Source organism: Lactuca sativa, chromosome 2, assembly GCF_002870075.4.
Source record: "Lactuca sativa cultivar Salinas chromosome 2, Lsat_Salinas_v11, whole genome shotgun sequence".
NCBI lineage: Eukaryota > Viridiplantae > Streptophyta > Magnoliopsida > Asterales > Asteraceae > Lactuca > Lactuca sativa.
Genome location: NC_056624.2, coordinates 215,971,624 through 215,991,475, shown reverse-complemented (window position 1 = coordinate 215,991,475; position 19,852 = coordinate 215,971,624). Strand labels below are relative to the sequence as shown.

At 38.2% G+C, this 19,852-nt stretch overlaps 1 protein-coding gene across 1 annotated transcript; it reads left to right on the top strand.

Moving 5' to 3' along the window:
• The first annotated feature begins 259 nt into the window (after positions 1-259).
• Positions 260-2,348, top strand: LOC111905740 (very-long-chain enoyl-CoA reductase). Its single transcript, XM_023901471.3, has 4 exons — positions 260-705; positions 798-837; positions 1,136-1,899; positions 2,019-2,348. Exons 1-4 carry the CDS (start codon positions 637-639, stop codon positions 2,085-2,087), a joined length of 942 nt encoding a protein of 313 aa, XP_023757239.1. The 5' UTR covers positions 260-636; the 3' UTR covers positions 2,088-2,348.
• Positions 2,349-19,852: the final 17,504 nt, after the last annotated feature.

Sequence of the window (19,852 nt, the reverse complement as noted above, 5' to 3'; positions counted from 1 at the left end):
TTCAAACTTTGTTTAGCATATCAATTTATTATACTCTTCTTAATTCGGCTATTTTAATCATACAAGAAAAGAAAACCATAATGATGAATTATCTTCATAACATGTGCAAAACTCATTTTTAAGTGATTTCACAACATAAACCGGTTGAACAAACTCGAATAGCACGTGGATTATAAAAAGGAAAGAAAAAAGGTTAAAAAGAACGAACGTTCAGACAAACAAACCCAAATGGTTGGAAAACGGAAATAAGATAAAACAATAACCCTAGGTACAACTACTGCCACGTGCATCGTCCTTCAATGGCGATCAGATTTAGGTAGATCACCCTTTCATCCTACCCTCCTCATTTAGGAGAACCTAGCCGCTGCTCATCTACCCCAACTACACGCCTTTAATTTCATCAAAATTCAAATCACATTTGCAGGACTTACTTAATTCATGATCTATACTGTGGGACCTCATTAAGTCGTTAGTTTCCTTACCCATAAATCCTTCTAACCATCCGCACATTTCTTCGAATCTCATTTTCCCAGATCTCAGAATCTCGTATTTCGCATTGTTTTCTCCGTTCCCCCATAAAAGTGCGTCACTCCAAGTAGCTTGCAGCTTCTAGTTCCTAATCTTATCACCGGAAAGATGAAGGTGCTCGTCACCACTCGGAGCGGAAGAGAGTTAATCGATGGTGGCCTCGTCCTTGATAGCTCTGTAAGTTTAATTTCATTTCAATTTCCGTCTGTGTGATTCTAAATATATTTTTGGGGGTTTCGTGGTTGTGACTAGTTTTTGGGTTCTGCCAGGCTACCGTGGCTGATTTGCAGGAGGCAATTCATAAGCGAAGTAAGTGTCCTTTGTAAATAAATCGTTGTTTTAATATAAGTATTATGTATATATTCGTAATTTCTACGAACTATATCCTTCCTTTTGATTGGAAACTACTTCCACCTATCAGATTCAAATCGATCCAAATAACTTCAGTTTTGAAATTACAAAAACTAAATGAATTTAATAGTTTAGGCGCAGAAACAGAGAGAATTAGGGCATACGATTCAGACAATTTGGTTTTAGACTTCCATTCATTTGTTTAACATAGCATCATACTTTGATCTCACACAAATGACAAATCTTATATCAACAGTCAAGAAATACTACCCTTCAAGACAACGCCTGACCCTACCCCTCCAGCCAGGGTCCAAAGAAAAGCCGGTTGTCCTCCAATACAAAAAAAGTCTCAAAGAGTACACCACTGGAAACCCCAATTCCGACACCATAACTGTGGTCTTCAAGGACTTGGGCCCACAAGTCTCATACCGAACTCTCTTCTTCTTCGAGTATCTGGGCCCACTCATCCTCTACCCCCTCTTCTACTACCTCCCGGTATACCAGTACTTCGGGTACAAACTCGAAAAACGTGTGATCCACCCTGTTCAAACAATAGCAATGTACTATTGGTGCTTCCACTATTTCAAACGTATCATGGAGACCTTCTTTATACATCGATTCAGTCATGCGACTTCACCTCTTTCAAATGTGTTCAGGAACTGTGCTTATTACTGGTCTTTCGGGTGTTACATTGCTTATTATGTTAATCACCCGCTTTACACACCTGTAAATGATCTTCAAGTGAAGATTGGGTTAGGGTTTGGGTTGATTATGCAGATTTCAAATTTGTATTGCCATGTCATCTTGAGGAATCTTCGTAGCCCGAGTGGGAATGGAGGGTATCAGATCCCACGTGGCTTTTTGTTTAATATTGTGACATGTGCGAATTACACAACCGAGATTTATCAGTGGTTAGGGTTTAATGTTGCTACACAGACTGTTGCGGGTTATGTCTTTTTGATTGTTGCTGCTTCCATTATGACTAATTGGGCCTTGGCTAAACATCGTCGTCTCAGAAGGGTAATTTTTCTTCGCCTTTTTAAGTTGTTCTTTTTGTATTAATTTATTTAAAAAAAAAAAGAAACAAAATTTAAATCTATCTAGTTGTTGCTCTGATACTATGTTTTTTTTGTTGACAGTTATTTGATGGGAAGGAAGGACGCCCTAAGTATCCTCGCAGATGGGTGATATTGCCTCCATTCCTGTGAGCGAAACTACAGGTGGCATGTGAATGTGATGTGTCTCATTTTCATTGGTTTTGGATTATCAGATGGATTTGGTGATGTTATGAGTTCGTTTTAGTCCTAAAAGTTTTACATGTTGAGTTCTGAATCATATACTTGCCACAACTCTTATCAGATGGCTTATTTGTATTGCTAGTTTTGAGTTTTTCTTTTTGTTAAATCTCTGGATCTTTCCCAAATTTATGACATCTTGAATAGAGGTATGTCTGGGTTTATTTTTTTTCATCTGTTGGCTAAATAGAGATATGGTTATTGATGCTTTAATAGTTGTTGGAGAATAGTAGGATACAAGGGCCACTCACATTGCAAAAGGAATTAAGGAAACAACAAAATAGAACACAATTTTTTTTATTATTTTATTTTTGAAATCCAACCACGTTAAGTTTAATTCTTTATTTATAAAATGGTTTTGATGAATGGCATGTTAAACGATCGCGTGTTTAGTTTTGTTTCGATTGATTGTAAGTTTTGTTGCAATGAATGTAAGGGTAAGTAAGATACGTTATCTATACTATATATTAAAATAAGACTGCTCAAAAAATTTCATTCAAACATTTTTCTTCTGAAATTTTGCAATATTTTGTTATAAAAAGGATAAATAATGAAGATGAATTATGTTTACCTAGAATATTAGAACAATTTTTATGGTGATTGAAAAACATACATTATCAAATACAATCAATATATTTTGTAATTAATTTAATATAATAATTGATCTGACAATGAATAATTTTATAATACAAAAATATAAACAAATTATATTTTATAAATGATAACAATTGATAAAATAACAAATGAACTCTAAAAAGTATAACAGTATGAACTAAAGTTGTGGGCCGTGTGGCCTTTCGGTATATACACTAGTTTGATATCATATCAAATTAGGAAAGAGCCATGCGGGGCTAGAAATAATTTAAAGTTTTCTACAAAGAAAAAAAATTAATTGGAAATAATTTAGAGTTTTGTAAAAAAAAAATTGGCCCAAAAGTGATAGTTTCCAAAAACATATAAAACGAAATGCAAGAGCGTACAGTAGGGCTGACTACCAATTGACCAAGGAAGGGCAAATATCGAAATAGAACAATATTGGAAAAAGTATCGAAATAGAACAATTTTGGAAAAGAAAGGGGTCAAATTGACAATTGAACATATTTGTATGGGAGGAGATTGTAGTGGTAAAAATTGAAAGGATGAAAACTTTAAAACCCTTAAAGATTGGTGGCAGAATTCTAAACTCCTAAACTTTAACAATGTTGGAAAAAGAAGGGGTCAAATTGACAATTAAACATATTTGTGTGGGTGGAGATTATAGTGGTAAAAGTTGAAGGGATGAAAACTATAAAACCCCTAAAGAGTGGTGGCAGATTTGTAAAGTCATAAACTTTACTGATCAAACATGCCATGCGCTTTAATATATATATATATATATATATATATATATATATATATATATATATATATATATATATATATATATATATATTAACAAAGTCTTATTAATAACAATAAGAAAACATGTTATGAGGAATAATATTTTACAAACAACTTACAAATTTCAAAAAACTTTTTATAAGCAACATTACAAGTTTTATTTGTAAATATATGTCTTTATCTAAAATTAACAATTTTAATCATTCTTTATTTTGAACTCTAGATAGGACAACATATAATTGACCATGGATGACAAAACATACATGTATGATACGTAATGGGCTATTTGTTTTGTAAAACATAGATGTGGCGTATGCTATTCAATCTACACAAAAGAAAAAAAATAGAAAAAGACAAAGAAAAAAGAAATAGAAAAGAAAGCAACAATCATAATTTTAAAAAAAGTCAACTAATTTATACCTTATTATTTATTGCAGTAAAAAATAGTGATACGGTTTTGGAAATATAAAAAGTAAAATTAACCATATAATAATTGTTTGAACAAAATCTACAAATATATGACATTGTAATATCTTTGATTTCATATTTCATTTTAAGATGAATATTTTAATTTTAATTGATTTTATATTCAGAATGCAATTGTACTGTAAGAAGTTTTAATCTTGAATTGGTATTGGTTTGTCATTATTTCAACGATATGTAATTTTTAATTATTAGTTGTTAATTTTTAATTGTTAATTGTTAATATCTTAGTTATGCATGTTAGAAAGATAATGTAAAAACTATTAAATAATATGTTTAAATGTCGTAAGATGACAAATAAAAGGAAATTGAAATTTAAAATGAATTAAATGTAAAAGTGAATAGCAAAAAGGTGACATCTAGCATGTATAATTGATTAGGAGGTGTTAGAGTTTGACATATGGTAATAGGAGATTCAACCTATTTATTTATTAGAAAAGAAGATTATTTAAATACAAAAATATATAAAATAAAAATTAAATTAAAAATTTTAAAAACAACATTAATAAACTTAAAGAACATCAATAAACTTAAATAAAAATTACATTGAATCTATAATACTTTTATGAATTTCCTTTTCACTGTTAACGTCGTTTCAAGATTAATTGATGTTAACGTCGTTTTAAGATTAACTGATAAAACATTATTGATCGACATCTTCACATCTCGCTTCCTTTTTAAGCATTGCAATTAATAGTTTAATACTCCTCAAACTCTTCCTTATAAAAGTTTAAGTCTTTTGGTTCAAATATGTTTGTCTTGTCCTTGAAGACGTTGTAGCTCGTTATCCTTTATCCCTTCCAATCGACCGTCAAAAGTGGTTCTTCCAGTGCACTCTCGTCGACATCATTATTGTGGTTGATCGTATTACGGGTGCCTGAAGTTTGCGTTTACCCGTTTGTTTCAAACGTTTTAGAACGTCTGTTGGATTCGATTGATTGCATAAGTGCATCCGCCTTACGTGTCTATTTTGAAATCGTTTTGAGTTGTGATAGGTACATGCTTTGTGATGGGTACATGCTTTAACCTTGTGTTCGTTCCATTATTGTTGGATAACGGTATGTAATATGTAAAAAAGTGTTTCTTCCATTTATATACATGTTGGTAACATCATTGAAAATGTTGTTGAAGTTGATACAAATAGCCCTCAAATTGCGCAATTTAGAAGAAAGAAGGTTGTTATTCCAATAAACATCATTTTCCATTTCTTTGTGGAAATAGTCTAAAACTCATTCCCAAAAACTTATAGTGGATTGGTAGTTTCTAGATGGTTATCTTGGGAGATGAATATCCAAATACGTGTTAATGTAGCTTCCTCACCTTCAGACCAACTCCTAAGGACTTTCTGTGCCATCGTGTTTTTTGTCTTTTTTTTTCAAAGGTTTAGGTTGCTCCTTCATTGTGTTTTGGGTACCAAATCGGGGTACTTATTTATGCCTGTGTTGTGGTTGAAATTGTTATTATAAGAAGATGTTTGGTTGCAATGAGATTAGTTATTGGTAAGGATTAGGTTGATAGGGTGTTGGAAAGAATTTTGTTTAAGTGGTAGTTGAAAAATCTTTTGATGTGCATTGGTGAACCTTGTAGCATACTTATCAAGTTATCACTCCCCAAACCTAAATGTACGGTGATTGGGTTAGTTAAGTGGTAGTTTGTTTGAGTTTTGACCCATGTTTAAATAAAATAACAGGTAAGAAAATATAAGATTTAAATGAGTATATAATGAAAAGTTGTAATGTAGAAGTATTGTGGTTAATTGGTTAGTATTTATAAAGTAAAATATAAATTATTTGTTAAAATTATTTTTATTTAAAAAACCCAACAATCAATTTTTTTGTTTATTTTCTTCCTTTCATTTTGCGTTGTGAGCTGTGGTTGAGACCACATATGGCCACGAACGCATCATTTGCCACGACATTACAATGCGACATTGTATGTATACCCAATAACATAAGGCTATCAGATACAACCTTCAAGGTCTTTACTCTAAAATTGTTTCACCTCAATGCCACCATAGCTTCACTACGGTGTTGTTTGTTTTTCTATAAAAACCTCTTCAAACCACTTATTGCTGCGCTGCGCAGCACACGCGCAGCATTTTCCCTCTCGCAGCAATTTGTTTTTTGGAAGACTTCAGACTACAAAACCTCTGCGCGTGTGCTGCGTGACGCAGCACTTGACTTGCCTCTTCTAACCTCTTCAGCTTTCATTTTTTCTAAGTGTTTTTTTAAGAATTTTTTGTATAACTTTTTTAAAATTTTTTTTTTTAAAACTTTAATTTTCTTAAATTTTTATTTACGGATGTGACACATATTATTTTTATAATTTCCACGATTTTTTAACATGATTTTTTTAATTTTTTTTTACCGTTTTATTAATTTTTCAATTTTAGTTGCATCTTTTTTAACGTGTGTATTTTTTTTACGAACTTTGTAGACAATGTTTGCAATACTTTCTTAATTTTTTTATTATTTTCTTTTTTAATGTTTTTTAAAATTAGTTTTTTTTTCTAGAATAAAACTATTAGCTTCTTTTACATTTTTTAAAGTTTTTTTAAGAAAAAAAGTTTTATATTTTTGTTTTTTAACATGTTCTTTTTATTATTATTTCAATGTTTTAAAACTAGAATTATTAAATTTCGGTGTTGAGAATTATTTTCAGTTTATAAAATTAGTTTATTTAAATTTCAGTTTATTGCACCAGTCTGCAGATGTTAAAAAACAAACAAGTTTCTTATTATAGGCTGCAGCCGTTTGTTCCACCTCTTCTGCTACAGAGGATTGCAGAGGTGGTCCGCAGACTTCATGATTTTTCGCTTCGAAAAACCAAACAACACCTACATCTTCAATAACACTTCACAAACCTTAGAAAATATCCACCACTTCACATCATCTTTATCGTTTTACTTTATATTTATTTTAATATGACATTTATAAAATTAAAATTATATAAATAATAAATAAATTAGTTACATAACTAATAATTATGTTAACTTCTTTTAAGAAAACAACATTTTATTACTGAAAATTAAAAATTATATAATTAAAAATAAAAAAAAAACAATAACAATTAAAAGTTAAACATTAAAAAAATAAAAACTATTATTCATTGTTGTCGTCACTGTTAGCCTAGTTGTCCTCATCGCCATGGTTCAGTTGTCTTTGATATATATACTCCGTCAAATTTTGACAATCGAAGTGTCTTCATCTATTTTGCATCATGTATTGTAAGTTTGCGTGCAACATTATTACGACCCATGGCTCCATACTTATTGAGGTTTTAGTCTTTTTGATGTCATTTGAACTTTTATCTTGTTGATCCAATATGGTGATTGCCATTTTCGGAAAGAGTGAAAAAAAATATATCATCCTCATTGATGAAGATGAAGAAGAAAACCATTTATCTTTTTGTTATGTTTGTGTAGAATATTTAGAATTATAAAATGATTGTGTGAGTTTTGTAAAAAAATGTGTGAGATTTATAGGATTATTAAAAGCGATTAGTAATAAAAGTTTTTTTTTTTTTTTGAAAGTTATATCATCTTTGTCATCCATTCTTTCTGATTTGTGAAGCTGCATAATTAACCTTATTCCACAGTCCACACCATGTTTACAATCATGTTGGGCCGGTGTTCACACATGGGTGGCTAAGCCATATTTACATATGCTTACGAGTTACGACCACCTATATCGGACAGCGTATAGGCTAATAGTGTGCTTTGGCCCATGATAAGAGCCTCATAAGTGGTGTGAATTTTATATAGAAAAAATCTAATATTCAAAATTTATACACGTCCATACAAAAACTCAAGAAATTAAATCTAGGGAGGCCAATATTCAAAATCTATACACGTCCAAAATATTCATACAAAAACTTAAGAAATTAAATCTAGGGAGGGCCTTAGCATGTGCTATCCTTCGCATTTATCTTCCATAGACCATAGGTAATAGATATTTTAAATACATTTGTATACTTTTATAAATTATAGTTAATTTATAAAATCGTTGCTCATGTACAAATTCGATTTTGTAATAGATTTTCGGCTTCCACTATCACAGTGTCGTTTTATACCTGTTCAAATATATATATTATTTTAAATAACACAAACAATCTTACATAAATATATGTATGGTGAACACATACACATACACATGCGCACGTATATATCACCTGCACAATTCAACTCATATAGAATATACACATAGCAATTAGCAAGATTCAAAAAAGTATTATATATATTGGTGGTGTGGTAGTGGTAGGGTGGATATATCATGAAAGTGATTTATATAGATTATTTTATTATTGAGTTGCTAATATAATCTATTCAAAGATTGACAACTGTGGATGATAGGAAAAGCTTTTCTATCTAGTTGGAAGTTGGAACCCTTTTTTCATTTCATATACTGTATTTCTTTATTTATTATATCTTAAAAATTATTATTTTTCCCACAAAGTTATTTTTCTAAAATCAAATTTTGTTTGAAAACGCTAAAATACGAAAATGCATATATATGTTGTGTTTTAAATAAACGATCAGTCTATAAAACTCATTTAGAGAACGATTAAGACAAAAACTCCTTACCAAAATCGAAATACAACAAATTATTGATTTTTTAATTCGTTCTATCATTTAAACATAAAGAATAGCACATGTCATGCTACATAGTCAATTGGAATATTGGATATTTTCAATCTTCATACATGAAAAATAGATTCATTCTATAATTCTATAACAAAATATTCGTGACAGGTTTTAGAATAAATGAAGCCTTGCTCATACAAACTCCAAGCACTTCAATTACGGATATTTATACTTTTATATAGGATGGGATTAATTGGAATTAAATCAGTCCGATTCTTTTTAAAATTTAAATACACTTGAATCTGTTAAATCAATTTTGATTGGTGTGATCAATTAAAAGCGTAGGCCAATTTTGATTAATATTGTCGCATAAATTACCATTTCAATAACTTCCACCTAATAAAATTTTTAAATCAATGATTTTATAATCGTTTGGTAATGTCAATAGATAGTGGGAATTATCAACCATAAAGGACTTAAATAAAGTTTTATGTACAATTTCCCCTTTCTAATGTCTTTCTTGAGACACAACACATGGGAATTAAGTCTTTGCAGTTTAGAAGGTGGCAAATCTTTATGGCTACCAATGCCAGTGTGTCTGCTTTATTCAATGACAACCAAATTCCATCACTTTACCTTTATCTATTTATCTATTCTATTATAAGATCAAAAGTGCATGACATATACTAAATAATGCTTTGTATACTTCATATTCATATTAGTTATATTTATGTTTGAATTCTGTAACAAATATTATCAATAATGTTTGAGATATTAACATTCTTTTCATACGTCAATCATTCTTCCATTCTCCTATAAGTAACATTGAACGAACTACAAAAATGAAATTGATATGGATCAGTAGATGATATAATTATGCAAGTGTAAATTTATAACTGATAAATTATTTATTTTATTGTGTAACAAAAAAATGAAAATAAAGTGATATTTGTTTGTTTGTTTTACTGTAACCAATTTATCAACCATGGACGACTCTAGCATTCTATGACTATAGGCAGCAGATTTAATGAAATATAGCATGTTAACTTAATGGTTATGTGGGCCTAATAAGTTTAAAACAGCATGGTATTGAATATTGATTTAATTTTATAATATATTTTTTTTATTATGTATTGATGTAACATAAAAAATAATAAATACTATAAAAATACAAAAGCATTATGTTTATATTATTATTCTGTAATTAATGTAGTATATATATATATTGTTGTATATGTGTATTATTGAAGTAATCCTAATATAGATATTAAGATTTGATTATTCATATATTCATTTGAATGTTATTAATCTATTATAAATTTTGTGTGTGCATTATTGTAATTATTGTAGTAATCATAATATTAGTATTAATGTGTGATTATTCTTCTATTCATTGTAGAATAATGATATAAAGCTGAGGATACAAAATTCATTGCGGAATAATAACATAAAAGTAGTGTTTTTACGTGTTCACATTATTTAGTGTTTTTATTTGAGCTATATATATATATATATATTTGCCCTCAAGATTTGGAGACATTATCTTTATGAGGTCTGTTATACCGTTTACACACATCACAAAAAGTTTGTGATATCTTATGGACCAGCCGAACCTGAACGTGAGGCAGCGCAGGTGGCTAGACGTGGTCAAAGATTATGACTGCGAGATCCTTTACCATTCATGTAAAGCGAATGTGGTAGCAAATGCCCTGAGTCGCAAGTTGGCTGGCTCTTCAGTTGGAGAGATGTGTATGAGGATATTCGTTGATTCTCTACTTTTGTGTTTGATCAAGGAGGCATATGTAGAGGGAGTTAGGAAGGAGAATTGGAAACATGAGAGGATCAAGGGCGAGATTGACAGGTTTGTCACCGATAGTCGGGGGTTGTTGACCCAATGTGGTCAGGTTTGGGTTCTAGTTTTTGGTGGGATCAGGCAGATAGTATTGAAGGAGGCTCATAAGTCTCACTTTTCTATATACATGTGAGTGTATCGGGATTTGGGATTGAGTTATTGGTGGTTGTGTATGAAGAGGGAATAGCCTGGTATGTTGAGAGGTGGTTCACTTGTACGATGGTCAAGGCCAAGCATCAGAGGCTGCATGGGAAACTGCAACCTTTAGAGGTTCCCATGTGGAAGTGGGAACATATCACCATGGATTTTATCACCAAGTTATCGAAGAATGCCAAGGGTTTTAATGCTATATGGGTCATCGTGGATAGATTGACCAAGAGTGCCCACTTTTTGGCCATCCGGGAGAGCTCTTCGGCCGAAAAGTGAAAGGTCTTGTATGGTCAGAGATTTGGGATTGAGTTATTGCAGAGTTCTCCTATGACAACAACTATCACTCCAACATTGGTGCCCCTCCTTTCGAGCTCTTGTATGGTCGGAGATGTCGTACCCCAGTATGTTGGGGAGAGGTTGGTCACAAGGTCATGGGAAGGACCGAAGTAGTCCTTCAGACCACAAAGCTTATTCAACAGATCTGTAACATCCTGTATATTAAATAAATAAATAGATAAGGGTTAATATGAATAATAATACTAAAGTAAATAATATTTAGCAGAGTGTTGGTATTAGGGAGCTAATTGATATAATTTTGGATTTTGGGGGATAAATGTGTAAGCTATGGATTTAATTTGAAAATATTTGAAGGCTTAAGGGGCTGATTGGTAATTTCGGGACCTATGATGAAAGGATTTATGAAGATATGGGTTGTTAGGTAAGTTTTGGACTCAAGTTGAAAGAACTTTGGAGTGATGGGGGCTATATGGTAAATTTCGGATGTTATTTGAAAAGAATTAAGGGAGGAGGGATTAATAATGTCAATATGGCAATCTTGTGAAAATGGGCGGTGGATTAAACCTGTAACCTTATTACTCCCCAAACCCTAACCCTATCTTCCAGCCGCCATACGTGATGCTCAGTCGCCTTCCCCCCCTTCGTCTACTGTTCCGATCAAGCAGGGCCACCTGCCGCCTCGACGTTGAGCACTGCCACTCATGCGTTGTTGTCGGAGGCGTAGTGAGGAGCCGAAAGCTCGGAGCCAACCGCGTACACTGCCGTCGCAGGTGACCATGAAGATTGGTGTGTCTGTGGTCGTCGCTGAATCTATTTTCGCTGGTAATGAATCCTTTCTCTTCTCTCGTCATTTCTCGATTCCTATCGTCGTCGTAGCTCCGGACGTTTCCCCTATCGTTGAGCCTTTGGCTGCCATCAACCACCTTAAGGTTGGTGGCAGTGTGTGTGTCACTGCATGTATTTGGTATTTACTTAACTTATAGTGGCGAAGGAATGCATTCAGTTAAATGTGGGTGTGTATGAGCTGCCGAAAATCGCAAGCAACCACCATGGCAGCCAACCATGGTGGTTGCCGCCCCCTGCCACCTTCTTCTGCCGCCACCAGCCGCTGTGGAGGATGGCTGTGTGTGTGCAATGTGTGTAAAGTGATATATGTGATTTTTGAGTCAAGATTTCAAGCCACCACCATTGGAAATGGTGGCCGCTGCCGTGAGCCGCCACTGACCACCACTACCTGAGGTGGTAGTGGGTGGTGCTTGACATAGTGAACTCTAATCGGCCCAAAATTCTTGATCTGGGCTAATTGGATGTTTATTGGGCTAAAAACCCTAATTAGGGCTTAGAAAACCCTGATTTTGGGGTTTGTGGGTTTGGACCTATTGGGACCCGCGTCTGGACTAGTGGACTAAAGTTGTGACTCATGCCTATTATGTTGTATGATGGCTTAGTGGAAAATGGTCTTAGTGGGTTAAGTCCTTAATGGGTTAAGTGAGAAACACTTAACCCTAATCATTATTTTATGTGAAAACCCAAATTTATACTTGGGCCTTGTGTTAGGTCATCCTATTAGGCTTTGGTGTTTGAGCTATTGATGGGCCATCCAAGAGCAGTCATGTGAACTAGAATATTTATATGGGCTTTAGGGTAAGGCCCATATGAGGGTTTGGGCCCAATTTGGAAAATTGGGCCATAGTTGGGCCATTAGAGGACCTTTTGTGGACCCATTTGGTATTGGGCCTTAGTGGGCCCATTTGGCTTGGATTATTTATGGACTGGATTGATGGACCATATTTAGACCTAATAATGTGAAAGTTGGTCTTAGATCCTAATGGGGTTATTTGTGGGTTTGGCTTAGTGATAGAAGCCGGAGTGTAGCACCAACATTTATAGGATCTGTTCGCCATCCGAGGTGAGTCTTCTCATTATACTTTCCCTTGAGTGGTAGTTATGTGTGACCGGAAGGTCTTATGTGCTTACATTAAGTATTATGTTATCCTGTTGTATGTGACATGCTATGCATTATGTCTTTGTGATTTATGCTATGCGGAGTTTATAGATCGGACCGGAGGGTCCAACTATTCATGAGGCCAGAAGGCTCAAGCAGACCGAACCGGAGGGTCCAACAAGCTTAGGACCAGAGGGTCTACAGAGTTATGGGACTGGAGGGTCCCACTGAGACACATTGACCAGAGGGTCAAACAGAGTTATAGCCTCGAGTGGCTAATATGTGTTGTATGTTGTATTTTGGGGAACTCACCAAGCTTTGTGCTTACCGTGTTATGTGTTTTAGGTACTTCTCAGGATCACGGGAAGGCGACGGCTCGATTGTATACACGAGATGAAGAGTTATGTTTTGGAGGATCATGGATTACTAGTCAAACAATTATGGATTTGTGTTTTGTTAATTTGATAATTGGGGATTTTTGTGTAATGTATTATGAGAATTTTTGTGATTTAACAATGAAAAAATTATATGAAAATTTACGGTGTTACAACAGATCAAGAAGAGATTGCAGACAGTTCAAAGTCGGCAAAAGAGTTATGCCAACCGGCATCGATCAAAGTTGGAATTTTAGGTCGACGACATGGTATAATCGAAGTATCTTCAGAAGTCGCTGGAAGAAACTAGTAGGTTGCGATGGGGTGTAGGGACCGGTGGGAGTCCGGTAACTCAGATATCGGCAGATTAGTTGGACCAGGGTGGTCTCAGTGCATCCGGTAGGCGGATGAGGGGTAACAGAATTTTCAGTCGGCGGAAGTAACGTTAAGGAAATTATGGAAAAGAGAAGAATTCAGTATGTACCAACAGTAGTGACCAGCACTGTGAGTGGCTGGAGTGATGGGAAAAAGGGTTAAAGTCACCAGGTAGGGTGTTGAGGCGGATTGCAGGTCAGTTGATCATAGAGAACTTCGAGGACGAAGTTTAGTTTAAGTGGGGGAGAGTTGTAACACCCGAAATCAGAAATGTCAAGAAAGGAAAGGAAAAACCCTAAGAGGGTTGACTCGTCGAGTCCAGGGAGGAACTCGGCGAGTCGGAGCGGGATCCGGGTGTAAAGTAAGTGACCGAATCGGCGAGTCGGCAAGTGGACTCGGCGAGTCTGGTCTGGGTTGGGAAACCCTAATTTCGGGACTTGGTACCCTATTTAAGCATCTTATTCTCTTCCCTAGGGCTCATTTGCGGCCCCTATAGTCCAGAACCAGAAACCCTAAGCCTCCATTGTTGCTCATTCAAGCTTTCTTGCCATTTTGGGTGATTTGAAGGAAGAAGGCACCCATTGGGGATTCAAGGATTGGCAGTAGATCCAGAGTTTGTGAGGTCTTCCAGAACATTTGAAGGTAATGAGTCGCTACCTTCCCTCTTTTGCATATATATCAACCTTTATCATGGGATTTGGGGCTTTTAGGGCAAGTTTAAGAACCATTTCGAGTTAGAAGCCCATATCTGAAGTTGCTACTTCAAATCTAAGTGTATCTTGGCCTAGAGAATCATAAAGCATCAGTCTTTGGGTTGATTGTTAAGCCCCTTTGTCTTAAACTCTAGTTTATAGTGTTTTGATCCTAGATCTCCTTAGTTATACGTAAAGTTTGCCACTTTACGTAAGGAATAGACTTTAGAAGAGTGGATCTGGAGCCCATGCATGACTCAAAAGTCATCTGCATGTATGTAGATCTGAATGGACTCGGCGAGTCCTTCGAGTGGACTCGGCGAGTAGCATGAAGATGAGGAGGAACTCGACGAGTGGGATGAACAACTCGTCGATTCGGATGAAGTTGGGCATGAACTCGGCGAGTTGGAAGAACAACTCGACGAGTTGGTTGAAGATTGCCTTGGGCTCGGCGAGTCTATTCGTGGACTCGACGAGTCAGGTCGCGAAACCCCAAACCCTTCGAGTTGAGACTCGAATCAGTGAGTCGGGTGGAGACTCAGCGAGTTGGACAAGACAGGACTCGGAAATCGTTAGACTCGGCGAGTCATGGACTGACTCGGCGAGTCGAGTCGCGAATAGAAGGACCCTGAGCATATGAACTCGGCGAGTCAGTAGGTGGACTCGGCGAGTAGGGTTGACCTGGAAGGTTGACTTTGACCAGAGTTGACTTAGTTGACTTTTAGAGGACTGTCAGACTAAGTGTCATATTGATATTGGTAGCTCGGAGAGCTGGAGGAGCAGCGGCTCAGGGGATTGTCGATTAGCAGCCAGAGGATTATCAGCAGAGCTCAGCAGTTCAGGTGAGTTTCCTTCCAGTAGGAACGGGTCTAAGGCCAGAATGCCGACCCGTTTAGCTAGCAGTAGTTTCCGGACTTCGGTCCGATGCAGTAGTTAGTATGTTTGATGCCTTCGTGGCTCAGACAGGATTTATGTGTTATGTGTTCCGGGCTACAGCCCGATGCAGTATGCAGTATATGTGTGTTCATGCTAGTTGATATGTTTATGTTATGTTATGTTTAGTTAGTTCCGGACTTCGGTCCGATGCAGGGGGCATGGCCCTAGTTAGTCCGGACTTCGGTCCGATACAGGGGACAAGGTCCCAGTCAGTTTCCGGACTTCGGTCCGATGCAGGGGACAAGGTCCCAGTCAGTTAGTCCGGACTTCGGTCCGATGCAGGGGGTAAGGCCCCAGTTAGTCCGGATTTTGGTCCGATGCAGGAGACAAGGTCCCAGTCAGTTTCCGGACTTCAGTCCGATGCAGGGGGCAAGGCCCCAGTTAGTCCGGACCGTTGTCCGATGCAGTGGGCAAGGCCCAGTATGTGCTTTATATGTTATTGTATGGTATGTGGTAGATTGGGGGAGCTCACTAAGCTTCGTGCTTACGGTTTTCAGTTTTGGTTTCAGGTACAAGTTGGCATCGGAGCCTTGGTTTGAGGGATTCGGACATACCCTCGGGCGTGTCTGAACTCAAACTAAGGGATTGGTATAAAGGTTTTCAAAAGGAAAAGACAGTTTTGTAAAAAGAGTTTTGAGAAAGAAAACAGTTTTAGTAAAGCAAAAGAATTCAGAAAGAAAGGAGTTTTGGTAAGAGAAAAGGGTGTGGTGCATGCAATCAGCCGAGCTCAAGTAAGTACTCCCAAATTACCCATACAAGTTTATGTTATGATTATCGATTTCAGTTTCAGTAGAACAGCATGCTAGAATAGGACTAAGGATCTAGGATGATGCCTTACGTGCCTGTTTTATGTGTTTCAGCTTGATAAGAATTTCATGCTAGTATTGAGTAGACAGTAGTAGGATAGCCTGTGTAGGTTATGCCTGATAGTATGAGGTTAGCATGGTATGCTAGTACAGTTTCTCGTTATGAGAATAGATTTGCTTGAGTAGTTTTCTGTGTCTGAATGCTGCTTGCTTTGTGCTTTGTGGGACTTTGAATGATGGGAGTTAGCCATTAGGTGAATACGTCACGTTGCATGTGAGCAGGGTTGAATAATCTCAGAGTGCTGGATTTGGCCCTATTGGGCAGCTCTTGTCTGAGTCCAACCGTTGTAGGGACGAGTCTTTTACTCGAAGGATTATCTGAGCCTCGTCACATGTGATGGTACTCAGGTGGTGGCTAATTGGCATTACAAGGAGGCCTTCATCAACTGAGGACTGTTTGGGTAGAGTCAGAGGTTCCCTAGGGCAAGCCTAGGATGAGAGTATCAGAGATCAGTGGTAGAGAAAAGGGGACTTGGTGGAGTTGAGGTAACTCTTGGGGAAAGCACGGATAGATGTGGAAGGTAGTATGGGCCCGTACTACTGAAAGCAGAGGATCCGTACTCGATTCAAGAGGGGTCGGGACAAGACCAGGGAACTAGTAGAGTGTGTGAGAGATCCCTCAGCAGTAGTGTGTAAATTGATCAGGAATTGTTATATTTTCAGCATGGTGACGTTGCGCGAGATATCAGTTGGCAGCTCAGGTGTCGGGGAGGGATCTGGCTCGGGCTTTGGAGCCGGGCAGCTTGATGATCAGATGAGGGATTTCATTTCCGCAGAGATCATGCGCAACATCATTGATCAGACTCCAGCGATTTTCGGTTCGGTTAAAGAGGCCATTGTGGAGCTCATGGACAGTCATCTTGAGGCCTTTAAGGCCGGGATAGTTTCAGGACAGATTGGGGCTCGTCTAGAGCCCGATGCTTATGGAGATCAGGGATCCATCAGGGAGGGAGATCCCATTTCTATTTTTTGCCATCAGGGGACAGGAGTGAGTGGGGCACCCTGTCTCCAAGAGAGACCTCTGCATGATTGGATAGTTGAGGAGGTCTCGCGAGCCATTCGCGAGGATCTGCCCGACATGGTCGTGAGGATCACTGATAGGTTGATCGCGAAGCTCCAGGATCAGACAGCTGTTGTTCAGTCGACGGGCGTTGTCGACAAGGTAACGCAGGAGCGAGAGACGGGCAGGGAATCGGAAAGGAAGAGGAAAACGGATGGGACTCAGGTAGCCACAGGTTTGGGTAAGAGGCCCAAGGGGTCGGATTTGAGGACGAAGAACTATCAGAGCCGCAGTCGATCCGGGAAGTGCGGTAGGACGCACCTGGGTGCGTGCAAGCGTAGAAGTGGAGGCGATGTTGGATGTTTCAAGTGCCGCCGGATTGGCCATTTTAGCAGATATTGTACTGTTACCATCGTCCAGGAACTTGACCCGATATGTTTCCATTGCAGTCGGAGGGGCCACACGAAGGCCCAGTGTCCGAGTTTGTATTCAGCAGGGCAGGTGCCAGTTCCTGCCCCTGGGACTTCGAGAACCACCAGCGGACATCAGGGTCGGGCAAGGGCGCCCACGGCTCAGAGCCGAGTTTTCCGGTTGATTTCAGCAAGGATTCAAGCAGCGCCAAGTGAAGGAGGTATGTATCTTTTATGTAACAACGCAAATTTTCAAACAAATTTTTCATTTTAAAAATATATTTATTCCCATTCAAAACAAGGCATAAATAGTTTAAGTATTCTGTCAAATACAATTAATCAAAATCCCAAGATCATAAAAGCATTCTTCAGTGTGTATCGATCACGTCGGCGCCTTCCCACGGTCCTCGCTAGTACCTGAAATACATGCACAACAACTGTAAGCAAAATGCTTAGTGAGTTCCCCAATATACAACTTACGCACATACGCCTTTCCAGGCCTTGACCTTCCGGTCCATGTGTCTCAGGGGACTTCCGTCCCGGCTGGGTAAACCTTCCGGTCCTACCCACGCCGACCTTCCGGTCCATCACACAACATATCGCCTTCCGGCCCATAACATATTGCCTTCCGGCCCATAATATATTCGCCTTCCGGCCCATGACATACATAACACATATAACAAATAACTTACCACATATAGCATACATATCACATATCATATCCGACCTTCCGGTCACACAGTCAAACCCTTCCGGGTACAGTATAGTGAGAAGACTCACCTCGTAAAAGCTAAAAGTTAGCAAATCCTGAAATGACTCGTGCACAATCCGACGAGCTACAACCTCCCTATAACATCACATATCTCATTAACACTTATATCTTCTAAGTGTGACTATCCCTAAGAAGTCAGACTTAGGTCAACTCTGGTCAACGGTTAACGGTCAACTCGACCGGACTCGGCGAGTCTAGACGTCCTCCAACTCTCTGAGATTCCCTATCTACTCGTCGAGTATCCTCCTCGACCCGACGAGTTACTCCTGGAAGAATCGCGGGGCCACCCCGACTCCACTCGTCGAGTCTGAAGAACAGCTCGACGAGTTCCAGTCAATCTCCAAGCTACTCGCCGAGTCTGTTCATCGGACTCGGCGAGTCCCTGCCATGCAGTCGATCAAACTGCTTCCTGAGATAAGTTTTGTCCCGAATACACAAGCATGGGACCTTCTGGACCTCTAAAGGTCCTAATACAAGGTTATAGTCGTTTGGGTAACAAGGTAATAATCCATCTAATCACCAAATGGGTTCCATAAACCCTAGATCCATGCACACATTAAAATAACAGAAATGATCCGAATGTTACCTGAATAACGCACCCTCTGTGTCCCCAAACCTCAGAACTCGAATCCCTTGCAGTTCCTTTAGCTAAACTCTTCTCCTCCTTGCACCACAACTTCTTCAAGTCACCAATGGCCTTCAATCTTGCTCTAGATGCTCACAGCCGCTTAGGGTTCTTCTTAATCTACTAAAAGACGAACAATGACGGCATATAATGCGTTATATACGACCCAAACCTGAACGGTTAGGGTTTTCGCTAAACAGCGTCGACTCGCCGAGTCCATATCTGGACTCGTCGAGTCCAGTCGCGATCCCGCGACCAAGTCTGCGATCCTACTCGGCGAGTCTAGGCTCCAACTCGCCGAGTCCCCTCTTAAATCACCCCAAAAACATAATTTAATAATACCTGAGATTCCGGGCTGTTACAACTCTCCCCCGCTAGGATTAGACTTCGCCCTCGAAGTCTCATTCTGAAAATAGTTCCGGATGCTGCTCCCGCATCTCACGTTCCGGCTCCCAAGTCATTTCCGATCCCTTATGGTGTTGCCATTGAACCAACACCAGGGGTACCTCCTTGTTCCTCAGAACCTTGATCTTCCGATCCCTGATAGCCACTGGTCTCTCAGCATAATTCAGGCTCGCATCCACCTGAATATCCTCTCATGGAACCACCGCCGACTCATCGGCTATGCACTTCCTCAATTGCGACACATGAAAGATGTCGTGGATCTGTCCCAACTCCGCTCGCAACTCCAACCGATAGGCTACCCGGCCTATCCTTGCAATCACACGAAATAGCCCAATATACCGGGGCCCCAACTTGCCCCTCTTCCTGAATCGAATCACTCCTTTCCAAGGAGAGACCTTCAGGAGAACGAAGTCGCCGACCTGAAATTCAAGCTCGGATCGGCGCCTGTCTACATAACTCTTCTGCCAGCTCTGGGCGGTCAATAACCTCTGTCTAACTTGCTGAATCTGCTCTGTCGTCTGGAGCACGATCTCT

Excerpts from the sequence above, each read along its gene's own strand:
- LOC111905740 (XM_023901471.3), top strand. The coding sequence starts at position 637 with ATGAAGGTGCTCGTCACCACTCGGAGCGGAAGAGAGTTAATCGATGGT. Across the intron at positions 706-797 it reads GCCTCGTCCTTGATAGCTCT|GCTACCGTGGCTGATTTGCA; the intron begins GTAAGTTTAATT and ends GGGTTCTGCCAG. Across the intron at positions 1,900-2,018 it reads AACATCGTCGTCTCAGAAGG|TTATTTGATGGGAAGGAAGG; the intron begins GTAATTTTTCTT and ends TTTTGTTGACAG.